This window comes from Triturus cristatus, chromosome 10 (genome assembly GCF_964204655.1).
Source record: "Triturus cristatus chromosome 10, aTriCri1.1, whole genome shotgun sequence".
Taxonomy (NCBI): Eukaryota; Metazoa; Chordata; class Amphibia; order Caudata; family Salamandridae; genus Triturus; species Triturus cristatus.
In genome coordinates this window covers 1,024,203,520-1,024,221,614 of record NC_140593.1, presented here as the reverse complement: position 1 = coordinate 1,024,221,614, position 18,095 = coordinate 1,024,203,520, and the positions used below count along the sequence as shown (strand labels likewise).

The 18,095-nt window shown below is 40.7% G+C and overlaps 1 protein-coding gene across 2 annotated transcripts in view; it reads left to right on the top strand.

The window, feature by feature from the left end:
• The window catches only part of VWA3A (von Willebrand factor A domain containing 3A), a 598,738-nt gene that overhangs the window by 438,308 nt on the left and 142,335 nt on the right, over positions 1–18,095 (top strand). For both annotated transcript variants that reach the window (XM_085629052.1, XM_085629053.1), the window contains 2 exons: positions 9,376–9,528; positions 13,572–13,680. In XM_085629052.1, the coding sequence (XP_085485178.1) occupies positions 9,376–9,528; positions 13,572–13,680 (262 nt within the window). The remainder of the gene's footprint in view (positions 1–9,375; positions 9,529–13,571; positions 13,681–18,095) is intronic.

The following is an 18,095-nucleotide window of genomic DNA, read 5'->3' as shown; positions in this document are numbered from 1 at the left end:
TTTCCCTATCCCTGCATGTGACATCACAGGAAGTGACATGCATATTCAGTTGGTCTATCATAAGTACACTTGAATATATTAAGAGATTTAGCAAGTATTATGGTGATCAGTACTTAAAGCCTATGCCATACTAAACTTGGTACCAAGAACAAAGCATTAAAACATTGCAATAAAGATGCTAGAAACTGCAATTGTGAACTATAAAATTTAATTATCTACCCAAGTTAGCTTTATTGTATAAACCGACAATTACAAACACTCTGATCATTATAAGAAAAAATGCAAGTTGCACACTGTATTTGATATTCTGAGCATTGCGACCTGTGTTGTCTCCTGGGTGTGCATGAGACCTGACGCAGCTATGTTGTGTTGGAGGATGGACCACATGGCAGGTGTGAGCAGGACAGAGAAATGGGACTTCAGGAGAACACGTAAGCAGGGAGCTCTGTTTTATTTGGGTGGCTCCTGGGATATCGCCTGTAAGCTGTGGTCCATAAAATGAAGGCTACATATATGAGAAGGTTGTAAGCATTTTGGTATGAAGGACAGATGACATCATACTGGCCTGGTTATGTACTCCTTAGAAACACTTCAGAGGTATTCCATGGATATCCATCAAGCTGGAACCCACACATATTAATATTCCAAAGAGCTGAAGGGATTTTGGCTGCTGAAGGAGGAGCCTTTAGGGAAAATTAGATCAAGTTCCATGGAACAATTTGTGGTCCCTGGTGCAAGGAATAATATAAATAGATTGGAGATATCATCATCATAGCACATAACCACATACTGAGACAGTTGCAAGTGGAAGGGTATTCATATAAGTACTGGGACGAAGGAGAGAATCATAGTGCTGATGATTACCAATAAGTAATCAAACCATTAAACCCTCATCCCCACCCTCATCCCATTCCTTACTCAATGAGGATACATGTAAGTGGCATTCCTTCGTCATGATCCACCAAGACACTGGCAACCACTGCACCAAGACACTGGCAACCACTGCACCAAGACACTGACAAGCATATGACAGTAAACAAACCCTCAGTGCCATTTGTCTATAAACTAGTGCAAGTTATACACACTCAAAATTACTCTTAGTAATTTGTTTGAACAACCTAATAGGATGGTGTTTCTGCAGCTGTTAGTTTAAATGTTAGGTGAAGTACATACACGAAGACATAACCTGAGCAGCAAAGTCCTTAAGTACACATAGACTTATTTACAAGCCCATTGCACCGCCGGTGCGTCACTTTTTCTGATGCACCGGCGGCACAGTGTGCCAGCCCATAATGTAAGGCCACTTAAAGCCACCCTACATGCTTTTCATGGCCTTGTAAATATTGCCCCCTGTCGCGCATTACTTTGCTTGAAAGGGATGTTCCATGAGTGTTGCTGTGGGTTTTCCAACACAACATCCATGGAACCTGATGCATTCCCAGATTTACAAGGTTTTGTAAACCTGAGAATGCGTCAGATTCTGCGCCTCCTCGGGGGATGCGTAAGGGAGGTGCAACAAGGAGAAATACTTTTATTTCTCCCCGTTTATCCTTTTTTTATGTGTGCTGGTTTCCCTTCCTGCACAAAAACAAACACCCCTACAACGCAGACACCCTTATACGATGGTGCAGGGGTGCCCGCTTTGGTGCATGGCAGCCCATTGTGCGCCAGCGAAGGGGGAAAGGACAAAAATGCACTGTGTCTTTCTTTTGACGCACAGCAGCGCAGCAGGAAGACTTGCATCGCTGCTGTGCATCAAAATATTGTAAATGAGGCCCACAGTTCCTTGAGTTTTAACCCCACACCTTATACTGCTGTTATCAACAGTAATAAAAGAAAATATGAAGAACATTTCCACATATAATAATGAAGTGGGCGATAAATTAGCAAAATAATCTATTGCCAGTATTTCTAGCCTTTATCTATGCATACTTGTGTTATATTCTGTATTAGATATAATGCATTCTCTCCCTAGTTGCCATGACACCTGCTGCTCCGCCTCTGTGTGTGATGTCACAGAATGTTTGTGTATGCCTGAGGGATCAGTTAGAGAGAGCAGGCTGAGCAGCAGGAGGCTGCTCCTGGCGGGGCATTGATATGGCATTTACATGACATCTGTAACCTGTAACAGACTATTATCTCCTAAAAAAGTCCATCATTAAACCAACGTGACCTGCCTACAGAGGCTCATTCTTTGATTGCAACAGTGGCGACGATTGGAGAACTTACCTACGCGTGAAGAGGAAAAGTGTACATGAAACAAAGTACACAAAGGATCACAAGGAGGATAAAGTCTGCAAGCGACAACAAAGAGGAAGAAAGATTTCAGTTTAAGAAAAAAGAAAAAATGCCCTGAAGTGCTACTCAATTTGTGAGGGGCGTTTTGGACTTTCAAATGTATGCTGACTCAGTATCGTGGTTCTGGTACCAACAAGGTTGGAGTTGGAGTATACTGCGTAATACAGCTTTGTGGTGAGTGAGCCTGCAGTCAACTGAAAGTAAGGGCGTTGGAAGTGCTTATGTTTAGAGATGAATGCTAACTGATGATCCCAGCAGTTTGGTAGTGAACCAGCAGCGTGTGCAGACAAGGCAGCCATCTTAAATGTTGCTGCAGAACTGTTGGGCAGGCGTTGAAACCCTGGGACTTGTTAGCCACTAAATTATCATTTTGATAGTGCCCGCTGTCTTTGAGGGGTGGAGGAGCACGCCTCAAAACCCTGTCAAAACGCTGGATATTTGGGTGCAGCTCAGAACTGTAAACAAGCGCCTTCATACATGCAAAGAGGTCCACTGTCCTTGAGATCTTACCTGATCAAAGCTTTCTCTTTGTGACGCTTCATCTACAAGGCCAGCTCGAGCAGATTGCAGTGTTGAGCGAAGGCAGCTGGGACGTATTCCTTTGGCACATGGAACTAGGAATCCTTTTGGCTCATCATAGCAGCCACGTGATTGGATGTGCTGATTGAAAGGTGCATGATCGCACTCCTCATGAGTGAGGTGCGCCTATTTTGGCCTCACTCAGAGCAAGAAATGGAATGGAGCTATGTTATTTCGTATCTGCAGCCAGTGTGCGATGTTGATGTGTTCGGATGACATATCGCTCACCTGTGTGGAGGACTTGACATTCTGGGCAGGAAATGTTGTTAAAATTGTGAATGTCAAGTGTAGTTTATTAATGCAAAGAAGAATATTTAGGAACTATGACATGTCACTATTTTGTACTTGTGAGGGGAATATTGTATTAGTTGCTGTGTTATGTTTTTATGTAATAGCATGCTATAGAGGTTGCCTGAGGAAATGTTTGTTGTTTTCTGACTTGGCTTCCGTTATATGTTTTAATTGATGCCATGTTGAATTTGTATATGCAGGAGAGGATGTGTGTTCGTGTAATGTCCCGGGTCCTGCGTGTTATATTGTGTATAGTAAGAAGGTACTTTATTTTGGGATGAGTGGTTTTATATTTATGAAGTGTCCTTGGTCCTGCAAGGTATGCGGGAAAGGGTGTGTGTACTGCTGTAGTTAATAGTGATGAATGTATTGACATTTATTTTAGGTTAATGTAGTGTCCTGTGGTTTTAGCTACGTGCAAAGGTTGAGAGATACCCTTTGCCTACTGCCTGAGTATTTTGAGTGAAGTTGAAACAGACCCACTTTATGAATTGATTAATGTATTGCCATTTATTTCCAGTTAATGTAGTGTCCTGTGATTCAGGGTCAAGCAAGGGTTGAAAGAATGCCTACTGCTTGAGTGTTTGAGTGAAGGTTGTAAGATACCCATGTTCCGAGGTTATGTTAGGATGAGCAAGGGTTGTAGTTTCCCTCCGCCTACTATTTTTATGCAGTTGAAAACGGCCCTTTTATATGTTCATAGGATCCCGTAAGTTGGGATGAGTGTGGGTTGAAAGACACCCTTTACCATTTTATGTAGTGTCCTGTGTAAGGATGGGCAAGGGTTGAAAGATACCCTCTGCCTACTGTTGGTTTGCTTTTAAATGTTTACAAGTTGCCCTAAATTGGGATTAGTGTGGGTTGGAAGATACCTGTAGCTTACTTTTCGGATTAGGGTCGAAAGATACCCATTATGTATGTTTAATATTTCTAAAGAGGGCTGCTCCAGGTAGGGAATTGATATGGAATGTACATGACATCTATAACCTGTAACAAAGACAATTATCTCCTAATAAATTCCATCATAAAACCAACGTGACCTGCCTACAGAGACTCATTCTTTGATTCCATCAATACTTAAACAGTAAATATAAATACAAAGCACTTTTAAATGTGCTCTAGAGCTTTGGTAATGATCCATGGGTACTAATTAAAGTAAACAAAAACAGACATGTTACAAGAGAGTGCATACAATTTGGTTTACAATCTTATTTAGTATCATGTGCAGGAAGTGCAGACTCTTAAAACAACAGCAAACCTTCAACCCCACTCTAACTGCTCTTTTTTATGTATCCCTGACCCACCTGGTACCCACTGGTCCTCCACGCTACGTGTTTTTATATTTTGCTAAGGAGGGCACAGCACACGTGTAATAATTATGGTACATGGTTGGGCGGGGGCAGACAAGGCTGATGACATGGGACACCAACAAGATTTTTGTCAGCAGTGCAAGCTAGGGCAGTCCTTTAAAAACTGTTCCAAAACTCTTCAAACTCCATTTCAATTTGCCAGATTTTTAGAACACTCTAGTCCAAAGCGAACCAAAAGGAGCCCAATATTGCTACTCTAAAGGGGGGACTTTGACACCGCCATGTAGGTATTAAATGAAGATTGTTTCTGGGCCATTTTACAGAGGTGGTGTTACGAAGTATGTCTGCCCCTGAGATCTACTTCTGTCGTCTCTAGTGTGTTTTTGCAGTAGCTCTGTCAAGTTTCGCAGGTCCATACTTGGTGCTGCTCCAGATTCAGGTTTGATTTTGGATCCTGGGACTGTCTTGTTTATTCCATTTTAAAATCGGACTACAAGTCCCAGAATTCAAAGACAAAACCTGGACTGGACAAGTACATAAAGCATAGACAAGCACATTGGCAGCTATGTCGCAGGGAGGACCCGACAATGGAGCAATACTAAATAGGAAACCAAAGAAGCCATGGTGAAAGCCAGGGAATTTACCCTTGAACTGTTGGGATAACACACTACAGCAATATCAATTATCAATGGGCCATTCAGGGTTTTGGGTTCTGGTGCCACTGTACCTGCTGCACCAATTGTAGCTACGCCAATAGAAGTACCCCCTTTCTTATCCACATGACCTAATCACGATCAGGTGGGCAACAGGTAGTCGCTCATTCCAGGAAAATTCTACTTCATCTTCAGTTTTAAAACTTGCAAAACATGTGTGTAACAGTAGTATTTTGTGCAATTGGAGCCATCAGTTATGACACTTGGATTGGCATTTGGAGAAAAGCCTGCCTATCAAGATTTTCAATTAGACTGGAGCCAGACTCCCAATTGTTTTAACCTCAGTGAGGCATTTTACCTCAATTTGTATTTCACACAAATTGGATAAACGTGAATGAAATTTAACAAACTGATGGATGACTACCCCAGTGGGTTAAACCAGCAACACTTTCATGCATAACAATGGGTTCCATTGCCAACAAAGTAGAGGATGTTAAAATGGGTCATAGTGACATGCTATCGCTGTGTGTGAACAGTTTATCATTAACCTGAGAATCGTGCTTAGAAGCGTCTGCAAATGCAGGTGATTAACGGAGGTGGGTTAGTGTGAAAATGTGCATGACAAAGCTGCTCTTATAAGTGCTTCAGTCACACTTTATTAGAGGGCGGCTCTGCGCTGACTGAGAATGTTACCAACAAAACTCTCTATCTCAATACCTTGAAAATAGCACAAAGTCATTTTAAAAATATTCCAGTGTTTGGCAACCCGCAAAAATCAACGTTTCCTCTCGGGGCACAAAAAAAGAGGTGGGATGACTAACCAAGTTAGGCAGTATGCAAGTGTTATCATGGCACGTAACATCGCATGTGGCATCACAGGAAGTGGCATCACAACCCATGACCTCACCGGAAGTGACATCAGATCTTAAGACCTCACATATGTTTAGCAGGTCTATCATGAGTACATTTGAGTGCATAGCAATCGGTAGACGGCATCCACCCGTGTTTACACTCGACTCGAGCCCTGGTGGAAAGAGAAATGGATCACCCTTAGATTTGCTTGGGGTGTGGGTAAAGGGCTTTCTCTGTAGGGAAAATATTTTCCCTGTGGTCAAAAAATAAAATGTGCATTTGCGCAGGGGATCCTGTACCATTTGAGTGGAACTCTCTACCATGGAGAACTCCGCATCAGTGAGATTGGGAACAGGCCCATCTTTCTCGGTGAGCCAATCAGAAGTTAAATTCCCAAAAGTCGTAAATCTATACGTGTACATAAGTGGGAACACTGCAAGTGCAGATTTTCAGCTTTTTGAATTTGGCCCTTTATGTTTGGCAACTTTGTCACATGGAAATGCGTGAAATGATGTGATGCTTCCATGCATACTGACGTGGGTCCCTTGCTCACTTTGCCACTGGATTCAAGATAGCCTGGCTGATGAGGGTTATGAACCCGAAACCGGTCCCAGGATGCTTGTTTCCGGTCCAGGGAAGACATGGCTTGGCAGTTCGGGCTGGACTGTTCCCATGAGGCACAGGGTCAGACTGATTTGCATATGGCCATGTCTGAACTGGGGTGGTGGAGTGAGCTAAAGAATGATGATGGATTAAACCTAGATCAGTTGACAAGGGGGTGAGTGTTTGATTTGCTCAAACGCTTCGTCCATCATCCCCTTTGGTATCTCCATGCATACTGCCAGCAAATATTAGTTGCAAACTGTGACTGTGGGAAAAAAAGCCACAGAAATATTTTCATACCCTGGCATCCTATGTGTGCTGCTGGTAATGTTGTGGTGGACTGTAAGATTCAGTACAGCTGACTGTGACAGAGATCCACAGTTTAAGGACCTCACACCCTGCTCGTGTTACGTTGTGATTGCCTTTATTTCTCTGAAATGTATAGTAAATGAAAAGACATTTATTGCCACTTAAGAAGAAAGTTGAGATAGCTGTAAGGAATCTGAGAAATAAAAGTATCTGTAAAATCTGTTATTGATACTTTAAGATTTGAACTACCAATTACAAATGGGAGGATGGGGTGAGGTGTTTATTACACTCTAGAAATGCCATTATCCAGGGGTGAGGAATTTTACAGGTGAAGTAACTACACACTTTTCCAAAATGTTCACTTTTATATGTGGTGTAACATGCAAATCACCAAGGGACAGGTGTACTAAATGTTTTTACAGTAACAAATACTCATAATCAGAGTTTGTGGCTGCATGAAAGTTTTTCCAAATGTACATTACTAATTTTAGGAGTCATTTAAATTTTGTAGATCCTCAAAATTTGTTTAGAAAATGGTTAACGAATTGTTGTTTCGAATGAACTTGTTTTAATCACCCCATTCAAAGAGCAATTCCTGTCCATATATATCAATGATTTAGGACTGAAATACCTATTATAAACCATTGAAAAGTTACAGGCCGCCAAGTTGGGTAGGTAACTCATTCACAAAAGGGAAGTGGTCTCCTTTGGACCCCTTCCCCTATGTGAACGTTAAAAAAAAGTGTTATGAGAAATCGGCAGTGGTCCAGGGGCTATTACCAAACTCTCAAAGAAACTTTCCCAAAAAAATAACCTTTTTTTATTTTACCTTTACTCGCCTTTTGCAACATACATTCAAATTAGGCTTGAAGACAATATCCCTAACCCTTTCCCTCAAGAACTCCCACATTCTTGTATTGATTAATCAGCAAATAGTGTAACAGTTGGCTGTTGACATTTCACATTATAACATTCTTGTCCTACACTACTCGTTCTTAATGTTACAGCTCATTGTCTTCCCTTTCCCCTTGTTCTCTGTGAAGAAAACCTTTTTTAAGGAAAATGGCTTCTTTCCAAAAAAAGGTTCTTTATTTAAAGGCAGTCAAAGACATAGGGGCATATGTATCAAATACCGTTATTGCGATTCTCAAATAGAGATTTTTAGGGAATCGCTATTTGAGAATTGCAAACGGGATGTAACAAATAATTCGCAAATGTTTTGCGATTCCTTGGCATTCCTTAATTGCGATTAGCAAATTGCTAATCGCAATTAAGGAATACCTTCCCATTCATTCCTATGGGCTAGGAGGCCCATAGGAATGAATGGGAAGACATTCTCAATTTGCGATTCGCAATTTGAGAATCGCAAAATGAGAATACAATTTCAAGGGTGCCAGGGTGTCAAAAGGACACCCTGTTGCACCCCTGAAATATGTATGTGTGCACATGTGGCGCACATACATGCCCTAAGGGCATGTTTGTGTGCCACATAGCACTTTGAAAAATGCCAAAAAGTGCATTTTTCAAGGAAATCGCAAATTGCCACCAACTTGAAGTTGGTGGTAATTTGCGATTCCTTACGGCCAAATTGCACTTTTTCTGTGCTTCATACATTGCATTTAAGGAATCGCAATTTGCGATGCCTTAAAAGCAATCGCAAAATAAATATTTTGCGATTCTCTAATTTGCGATGCCCTTTTAGGATGATACATCCCAAAAGGCCTTTTCCTGTTCTCAAACGGGCCGATTCTGAGAATCGGTCCGTTTGCGAACCACCAGGCCACCATCCCTGTGATAGCCACCAATCAAAATGAGTTGTAATTTGTGAGCTACCTCATGAATATTAATGAGATATATTGGATTACAACCCACTTCCATTAGGAATTTTTTTAAACTGACCTATTGGTCCATTGGTTGGTTCTCAAAAGTTTACACTGGTGGAAAAAATACTGGCCGCAAATTGCAGCTAGTTTTTGCGACTAGGGTATTAATACATCTACCCCCAAATACTGCATGTTTCTCCTTTTTCTGGGAGTTATCTCCCAATAAAATTTGACCTGCCAAAAACTGCAGAGTGTAGGAAATACTGCTCAACTCAGAATTCCGGTCCCTGCACAAACTTCTGTTTGCGCAGGAATTGGAAATAACCCCTCCCCCACCTTGTAATCAGGGCCTAAGCAAATTATTATTATCACCACATAATTGTTACTTTAAATAATTATAGAAGTAAGCAAAAATTAGCAATTAATTCTACTATCTTATTTCCCTATATTACAATGTGACAAGTCTGGGAGGCACCTTAAGAAATATACATTTTTAAGTACATTTTAAGGGTATTTGCAGTTTCTTGTTGTATATATTATCGGTATTTATATTAACATATAATGTTAAATGCTCTTGTACTTTAGAAAAGGTTAAAATGTAATTCATTGGTATATTAATATTAATATTTCAAATGATTTTTTTTCTATCCTTAAAAGTGGTTAAAGAAGTACGGATTAAAGAAACTGAAATTGGAATTGTCCATCCTGATGTTTGGACCGGATTGCACACATCAGAAAAAAATGGTGCAGTCTTTGCACAAGAAAGTGTCTGCTAAGTATTGCACCATCTTCCCAAGTGTTGAAGTCAACGTAAGTAAGACATACCCACCTGTGCTGAGGCTATTATGTCAGTGGAGTAAGTCCACATGCTATACATTGAGAATACGAATGTGTTTTAGTTTAAACACTCTGCTTTCTCTATGCAGCGGTAGATTTCAATTATCTTTATTGAGGAAATAAGCTAGTTGTACTTCTGATCCCCTTGAAGATGTTTTTTGCATTTTCTAAGACTGTAAAGAAAACCACACTCTGCCAGTACATTTGAGCCTGGCGAACTAGGATACAAGGAAACATTCCTGAGAAATTGTACACCCTGGAGTGGCGTGTGGAACCCTTGGGGGGTGGGAGGTCTCCCTGCAAGGGATGGTGAGGAGGCCCCTGGCAATACCCATACACTCGAGCTGCAAAGCTGAGGGGGGCTCTTTATATATAGAAGACTGGGGGCCCCCACACTGCGGAGGCTGCAGGAGTATCCATTCAGCTCCTGCCCTCATGCAAGTGTGAGCATGAATCCAGGTTGGTGCACATGCTCTTTGGCTAGTACCAGCACACATGTGAAAGAACAGGCGTGCACTAGGGCATCTCAATGGATGCAGCGTTTTAAAAGTCTGATTACCAAATGGCGTGATCAAAAGAATTAAAGCATTTACGCATTCCAGGTTCTGGAATCACTTCCAATCACATTCTAACACTCATAGATCTGATTGTCTCAACACTGAAAAAGCTCTAAATAATGCAATGTCACAGAAATTAGGGAGAGAAGACATGAAAATAACACATGAGGAGTATTAGTCTAACCAAATGTTGTTTTATTTGATTGTAATCGTATTTTATAAGTTCTCTATCCATTAGATCTTTTTTAGATTCATAAGTGATTTATTTCCTGAGGACAACAAACAAGTGATGAGTGGATTGCTTGAATTAATCTCAGCCAATGGAAATTACTCCGGGCTACAATCCAGTCCATCAGTTTTTGCCCATCAGTAGATTTGTAGAGCGCTTCTTGTCACCCATGAGGGTATCCAGACTCTGGCAGGGTCTATCTAGTTGATTAGCCAAATAGCCAGGTCTTCAGGGACTTTTGGAAGAGATGGGTATGTTTGTAGATGAAAGGGTAGCTCGTTCCATGTCTTCACTGCTAGGTAGGAGAAGAAGTGACCTCCACATTTGCTACATCGGATGGCGGTGAGGGCTAGAGAAAGGGACGCTGAGCTGAGGTGTATGGTGGGCTGATGGAAGTTCAGGCAGTGGTTCAAGTAGGCGGGTCCGCAGTTGTGTAGGGCCTTTTATGCATGTGTCAGGAGCTTGAACTGGAATCTTTTCTGTACAGGGAGCCAGTGGAGTTCCCTAAGGTAGGGGGTGATGTGGGTTCATCTAGGGAGATCCAGAACAAGTCTGGCTGTGGCGCTCTGTATGGTCTGTAGTCATTGGATGAGATGAGCTGCGATCCCTGTGTAGAGAGTGTTGCCGTAGACCAGTCGGTTGGAGATGAGGGCCTGGTTGATGTGCATCTTGAGCTTTGGAGTAGCTATTTGAATATTTTATGAAGCATGCGGAGGAGAAAGAAGCAGGAGGAGGAGACAGAGTTGACTTGAGTTGTCATGGTAGCTTGTTGTCCAGAATGATGCCTAGGTTCCTAGCATGGTCAGTGGGGGTAGGAGCAGGACCAAGTTCTGAGGCCACCAGGATGCATCGTATGAGGAGCTTTTGTTTCCGAAAATCAGTACCTCTGTCTTGTATGTGTTGAGCTTCAGGCAGTTGTCCTTCATCATTGACCATTGTGCCACCTTGGGCAGGAACCAGCCATGTGAAAATAAATCAGCTCTGGCCCTGATCCAATAGGAATTGTCTTGGCTGAACTGCCAGGCCGTGTTCTTTATGGAACGGTAACACAAGCAACCCCATACTGGAGTGTAGCCTGTTTGGTCCTCGTCAGTAGTGTGTAGCTTGAGTCCTATGGCATTATTTCCTGTCATCATACTGGGTATTCTTTGTAAATTAATCACATAGCCGTTTTAATTCTGACATTCATACTATAGCCCATTCATGTTTTTCAGACCCTTTCAGCTCTAGGAAATGAATGCATAAGACTGATGTTAGGCCCTTGAAAGCAATTTTCAGTGTCTAGTACTGGGTGATTGTCAAATATATTAGAATCCTCACCAAGAAAGGGGGAAGATCTCACCTGAATCTATGAAAGATACCCTTAATGAGGAGCTGTAGCTATAGGCAGTTACATTTACTATCTAACATTGAACACTTCACATATTTAAATGTTTAAAATATAGTACAAAGTAGTAATTATCTGATAAGTTGGAATAGTGAGACCTCAAAGAACACAAAAGTCAACACAATCTATTTCTCTTTCATCCATTATTAGACCAGTGTTGATGAGGCAGGTATTTGGCAAAAGCGCACAGGCATATGTTCAAGAAATGATAGACAAGAAGAACCCAGCACTTAGACAGAGAGACATGAGTACCACCTTGACCATTGACATAGCAACTGATAAAGGAGCAGAGAGATAAGGACACTGGGAAGAGAAGCCTTTGGGGTGGGGAGACACAGACCACAGGACACAGAAAGGACATTGAAGCAGAGGAAAGAGAGCACCACAACTAGAAAATGAGATAGGGGAACAAGGATACACAGACAGAAGGACAGAGAGAAACATGGAGAGAGAGAAACTGTGTGACCCTAAAAATGGGGACCCAAAGACTCTGAAAAGGGAAAACAGGTGACACTGATAAATGGTTGTGAACCACTGTAAAATTAACACCATCACTTATTGGACCTTAAAGATCATTGTGGCCTTAAAGATAACTGTGAATCATCCTCCTCATGGTTCTCCAGATCCCTTGACAATCCGGTGTCATTCCAAGGCCTTTAATGCTTTAAGGTCCAAAACACTAAAAGAATAACAAAGAAAACGCTGTATACTTACACCGTCTACTATACTTGTCTGGAGCAATGAATGCTAGCCTGGTGTCAAAAGATGTTGGAATATCCTCCCTACTCTCTCCATCATGGAACGTGAGCACCCCACATAGGCCCTTCTCTTCAATGTCTGTCAAGAACTCCCCATGAAAGGACATAGGCTTTTGGTACTCAGGGCTAGTGAGGTAGTAGCCAGGTTTTCCTGTCATCAGGACCTATAGTTCTTAAAAAAGTATGAATAGGATCTTTACTTTATGTGATCAAACGCAAGAACTTACTGTCTCTGGAAATGTTCAAGTGTCTCTACCACTCATCCGATCTTACAGTCATGTAGGCACTGGCTAAAAATGGGATTTGGGTGGTAGGGCGGCATTATTCGTACAACTCTCTGCCTTTTGGGAATGATTGGAGTCCCTTGGGTCCTCGCCAGTGTCTTGCCATTGGTGCTATCCAGTCCTTGTCTGCGGGAAACACTCATCTGTCACTACCTAGACATCACTCGATTTGGGCTTTATTTCCACCTGAAAGATAACAACTCATAATCACTATCATGCTCACAAGATTGCATCCGTTTGTGGTTTCAGGTGACAGTGATGACCGTTGTCTCACACTTTGTAACAATTAGATAGTGAGGCTCACAAAGCTCAAAAACATTTTTTTAATGCATCTCCCTAACTTTGGGTATCACCAGAGGTATAGCTTATACGGCTTTACATTTGAATTTTCCCAAATCTGCATGCTGCATTGATTATACACATGCAATTAAAATGCCTTCTGTTCAATAAAAAATCCAAAAGCATGAAAATTAATCTTCATTGATTAAACTTGCAGAAGGAGGCTAAGTAGCACAAAACTCATGGACACAGGTGTGTTCTACCTTATGCAGAACTGTCAATGGCATCTCCTGTTAGAATAAATAACCCTAATGTATTCATTTACACAAAGAACTTTTTAAAAAATCAGTTTGACAAAGCAAGGTTGGAAATGCAATATCTAAAACAGGGCACCATGTGCCACCTTTTCAATTACTTGGTAAGAGAGGACATTCAAAATACTTTTTGTATTATTTTCTAAACCATGTTATATTCAGAATTCAGTATCTAATTCATGTGTTTCTCTCATGCCCAATCATGCAGGGTGTTGTGAAACATCTGCAATTTCAACCTAAAGAACTGGAAGAGTACATTGAGCAGGTGGAGAAGGTGTTACGAAGATATTTACAACGGATGCAATGGCTTTTGTCAGGTATGTTTCCAATCCAGTGCGCAGGTTGACTTGGTTGAGTATTTCTTTGGCATTACCGCATATGTACCTTCCTGGGTGCCAACCACTGTATTATAGAGCTGGCAGGGTTAGATGGATGCATTTTAGAATTCATCAGAGACCATTCAGATTATTGCTTATTTTCAACTGAGAGATTGTGCTAATATCAAAATTGTGAAAGTAAACCCTTCCACAATATTATATTGTTGTACACACATCTGTTAACACTCTTTGACTCATACTGAGATACTACACCTTACCTATTCCTTCCTAGGAAAGAGGTGTTAAACAATATTTTGTTTGGTTCGCTCTGCATCAAATGTTCTACAACTGTCTATGCCACCATGCAAACTGAAATATGTTATGTTATGCTATGTTAATTTATGTTGTGTTATATAGTGCTATGTTATGTTGTACTATGTTATGTTTAGTTATTGGTTTACCATTCATGTTTTTATTTTCATTAAATCTAAAAGTACAATATTTCATTGTATGCATTTGCCAGTCTTAAACAGTTTTAACATGATTAATTAACTATTTGTGAGTTCCTTTAAGGGCTTCTCATTATTTTCTTATTTGCTTCTTCTCCTATTGACCTTTATTTCTACAAATAAATGGGTGCACTTAAATGTACCTACGTATGTGTCTGTGCCGTGTGTATATGAAATGTATTGGTCAATTTATGATTATTTCTCTTGCTAGTTTTCCAATGTTTTCACAAACTTGTGTAGCAGTGCACTACCTTTGCTGCTAAGGAAGCATTCCATTGACTATAGGCACCATCCCTCCATTTTGTAGGGTTTTCCTGTTTTCTTGGTCATTTCCCTTCATCCTATTGCCACTTCAGTTTTTAAAGTTATTGCTTGGTATTAGCTGATTGCTGTTCCGTTGCTTTTCCTAAGAAAGTCCACAGTGGTTTCAGTGTCAGGTTCCTTACATAGATGCAAATAGTATTTCCTGTACTTCCAACCAGAACTAAATTCCAGCAAGGTGTTCCCTTACCCAGTGGTAAAAGGATTTGGTTAGTTCCACAAAGCTTTTCCCATGTATAACTCATGCTTGGAAAATGCCTGAAACTCTGCCTGCAAAACTGATGGCGAGTTTTATGTTTTTCTGCATTCTTGTCCACAAAGTTTATATTTGGCCATCAATTAAGGGTCGCCAGACGTCACAGCTGCAAACTCTGGTGTTCAGCTTGTGACCCCTGGCTTGTTAGTGCGACTCCTGGCTTCGTCAAGGCCGGGTGAGGCAAATCCCAAAGAGATTGGAAGTCCCAGATGTCAGTCTCAGTGTCCCACAGGATTGTATTACTGGTAAGAACAATTGAACAAACATTTGCAATAGGTCTCGCATTTATGCCAGTTTAAGCTATTGACATTGTGAATGGCAATGCTTTTTATTTATGTTTTAAAAACAAAAACGTAAATAAAAGGCATTGCCATTTAAAATGCTAATATCTAAAACTTGCGTAAATGCCAGACCTATTGTATTGCAAATGCTTTTTTTACCTAGCCATGTCGCAGGGTGCAGTACCATATGTGGCCAAAAGAGGGCCCATGGGCCCTCTTTTGGCCACATATAGTACTGCACCCTGCAAAGTTGGAGTTATTGGCATTATAAATGCCAATGTTTTTTACCTAGCCATGTTACAGAGTGCAGTACCATATGTGGCCAAAAGGGGTGCCGGGGGGACCTCTTTTGGCCACATATGGTACTGCACCCTGCAGAAGGTATGGTAAATCCACCCTACCCATAATGCATTGCATGCAATACAGTACCACGAGTACATTCAACTAGCTAGGTCCATATATAAAATTAGTAGCTTTGAAATGTGGCAAAAGAATTATTATATCAATTCCGGATTAGGTTCCACTCTGTGTGGAGCTGATGTAGGGAAATTGATAGAAGGTCTCATAAATTTGAGATGTGCTAGTGAGTAAAGTAACTACTGCCCGCTTTCAGAGTACACAGCGTATGTTCTGTCTGTAAATCCTTTAAGAAAGCAGTGGTCTGAGGTTGTAATTAAAATTTATAGAGTAATAACACATGTGCCAGGAAGAGTTCTAATGGGAGGTTGAAAGAAGAGACAAGGCAATTCTAAGGAGGAACTACTAGACCTATTGACCAATAAAAATTCACCATTTATAAAGGACAGGGACAGGAGCCAATTATAAAAATGGGGCAAAACGTTTAGTTTTGTTTTTATGTGCAGGGGAATTATTATATTTGCTTTGCACTATTGTCAGTGGTATGCAAAAGTAAAAATCATTGTCATTTTCAACACCAGCAGCTCTAACTTTAACAAATTCAAGACCTATTGCATTGGAAATGCAATTGGTCTTACATGTGTTGGAGTTGGAGTTATTGGCATTATAAATGCAATTTTTTTAAATCTAGACATGTTATAGGGTCCAGTACCATATGTGGTGAAAAGGGGTCCCAGGTGACCTCTTTTGGCCACATATGGTACTGCACCATGCAAAAGATATGGTAAATCCACCCTACCCATAATGCATTGCATGCAAGACAGTGCCACAAGTACATTCAACTAGCTATGTCCATATATAAAATTAGTAGCTTTGAAATGTGACATAAGAATTATTATATCAGTTCCGGATTAGGTTCTACTCTGTGTGGAGCTGATGTAGGGAAATTAATAGAAGGTCTCATATAAATGTGAGATGTGCTAGTAAGTAAAGTAACCACCGCCAACCCTTAAAAAGGACAAAGCTTGTGGCTTGTCTGTAAACCCTTTGGGAAAGCCGAGCTTTGAGGTTCTAATTAAAACTTGGGGAGTAACAGCACTTGTATTAGGAAGTGTTATCATGGGAGGTTTCAAGAAGAGATAAGGTGGTACTAAGGAGGGACCACTAAGCCTATTGATCAATGAAAAGCGCTATTTACAAAGGACAGGAGACAATTAAAAAGATGGGGCAGAAAGTTTAGTTTTGTTTTTATTTGCAGTGCAATTATTATATTTGCATAGCACTATTGTCAATGGTATAAAAAAGCATAAGTAAAAAACACTTTTATTTGCAATGCCAACAGCTCAAATGCGATACTTATTGCATTAAAAATGCAATCGGTCTTGCATTTGTTGTAGTTTGAGTTATTGGCATTATAAATACCAATGTCTTTTTTTACCTAGCCAAGTTGGAGGGTGCAGTACTATATGTGGCCAAAAGAGGGCCGAGGTCCCATGGGCCCTCTTTTGGCAACATATAGTACTGCACCCTGCAAAGTTGGAGTTATTGGCATTGTAAATGCCAGTGGTTTTTACCTAGCCATGTTACAGGGTGCAGTAACAAATGTGGCCAAAAGAGGTCCCAGGGGACCTCTTTTAGCCACTTATGGTACTGCACCCTGCAGAGGATATGATAAATCCACCCTACCCATAATGCAGTGCATGCAAGACAGTACCACGAGTACATTCAACTAGCTATGTCCATATATAAAATTAGTAGCTTTGAAATGTGACAAAATAATTATTATATTGATTCCGGATTACGTTCTACTCTGTGTAGAGCTGATGAAGGGAAATTAATAGAAGGTCTCATATAAATGTGAGATGTGCTAGTGAGTAAAGTAACCACTGCCAGCCTTACAAAGAACATAGCTTGTGTTCTGTCTGTAAATCTTTTAAGAAAACAGTGGTCTGAGGCTGTAATTAAAACTTATGAAGTAACAACACATGTACCAGGACGTTTTCTCATGGGAGGTTACAAGAAGAGACAAGGCACTACTAAGGAGGAATTACTAAACCTATTGACCAATGAAAAGCCACCATTTACAAAGGACAGGGAAAGGAGCTAATTATAAAAATTCGGGCAGAACCTTTAGTTTTGTTTATATTTGCAGTGGAATTATTATATTTGCTTTGCACTGTTGCCAATGGTACGCAAAAGTAAAAAACATTGTCATTTTCAACACCAACAGCTGTAACTTTAACAAATTCGAGACCTATTGCATTGTAAATGCAATTGGTCTTGCATTTGTTGGAGTTGAAGTTACTGGCATTATAAATGCAATCTTTTTATCTAGACATGTTTCAGGGTGCAGTACCATATGTGGCCAAAAGGGGTGCAAGGGAACCTCTTTTGGCCACATATTGTACAGCACCCTGCAGAAGATATGGTGAATCCACCCTATCCATAATGCATTGCATGCAAGACAGTACCACGAGTACATTCAACTAGCTATGTCCATATATAGAATTAGTAGCTTTGAACTGTGACAAAAGAATTATTATATCAATTCCGGATTAGCTTCTACTCTGTGTGGAGCTGATGAAGGGAAACTAATAGAAGGTCTCATATAAATGTGAGATGTGCTAGTGAGTAAAGTAACCACTGCCAGCCTTCAGACGACAAAGCTTGTGTTCTGTCTGTAAATCCTTT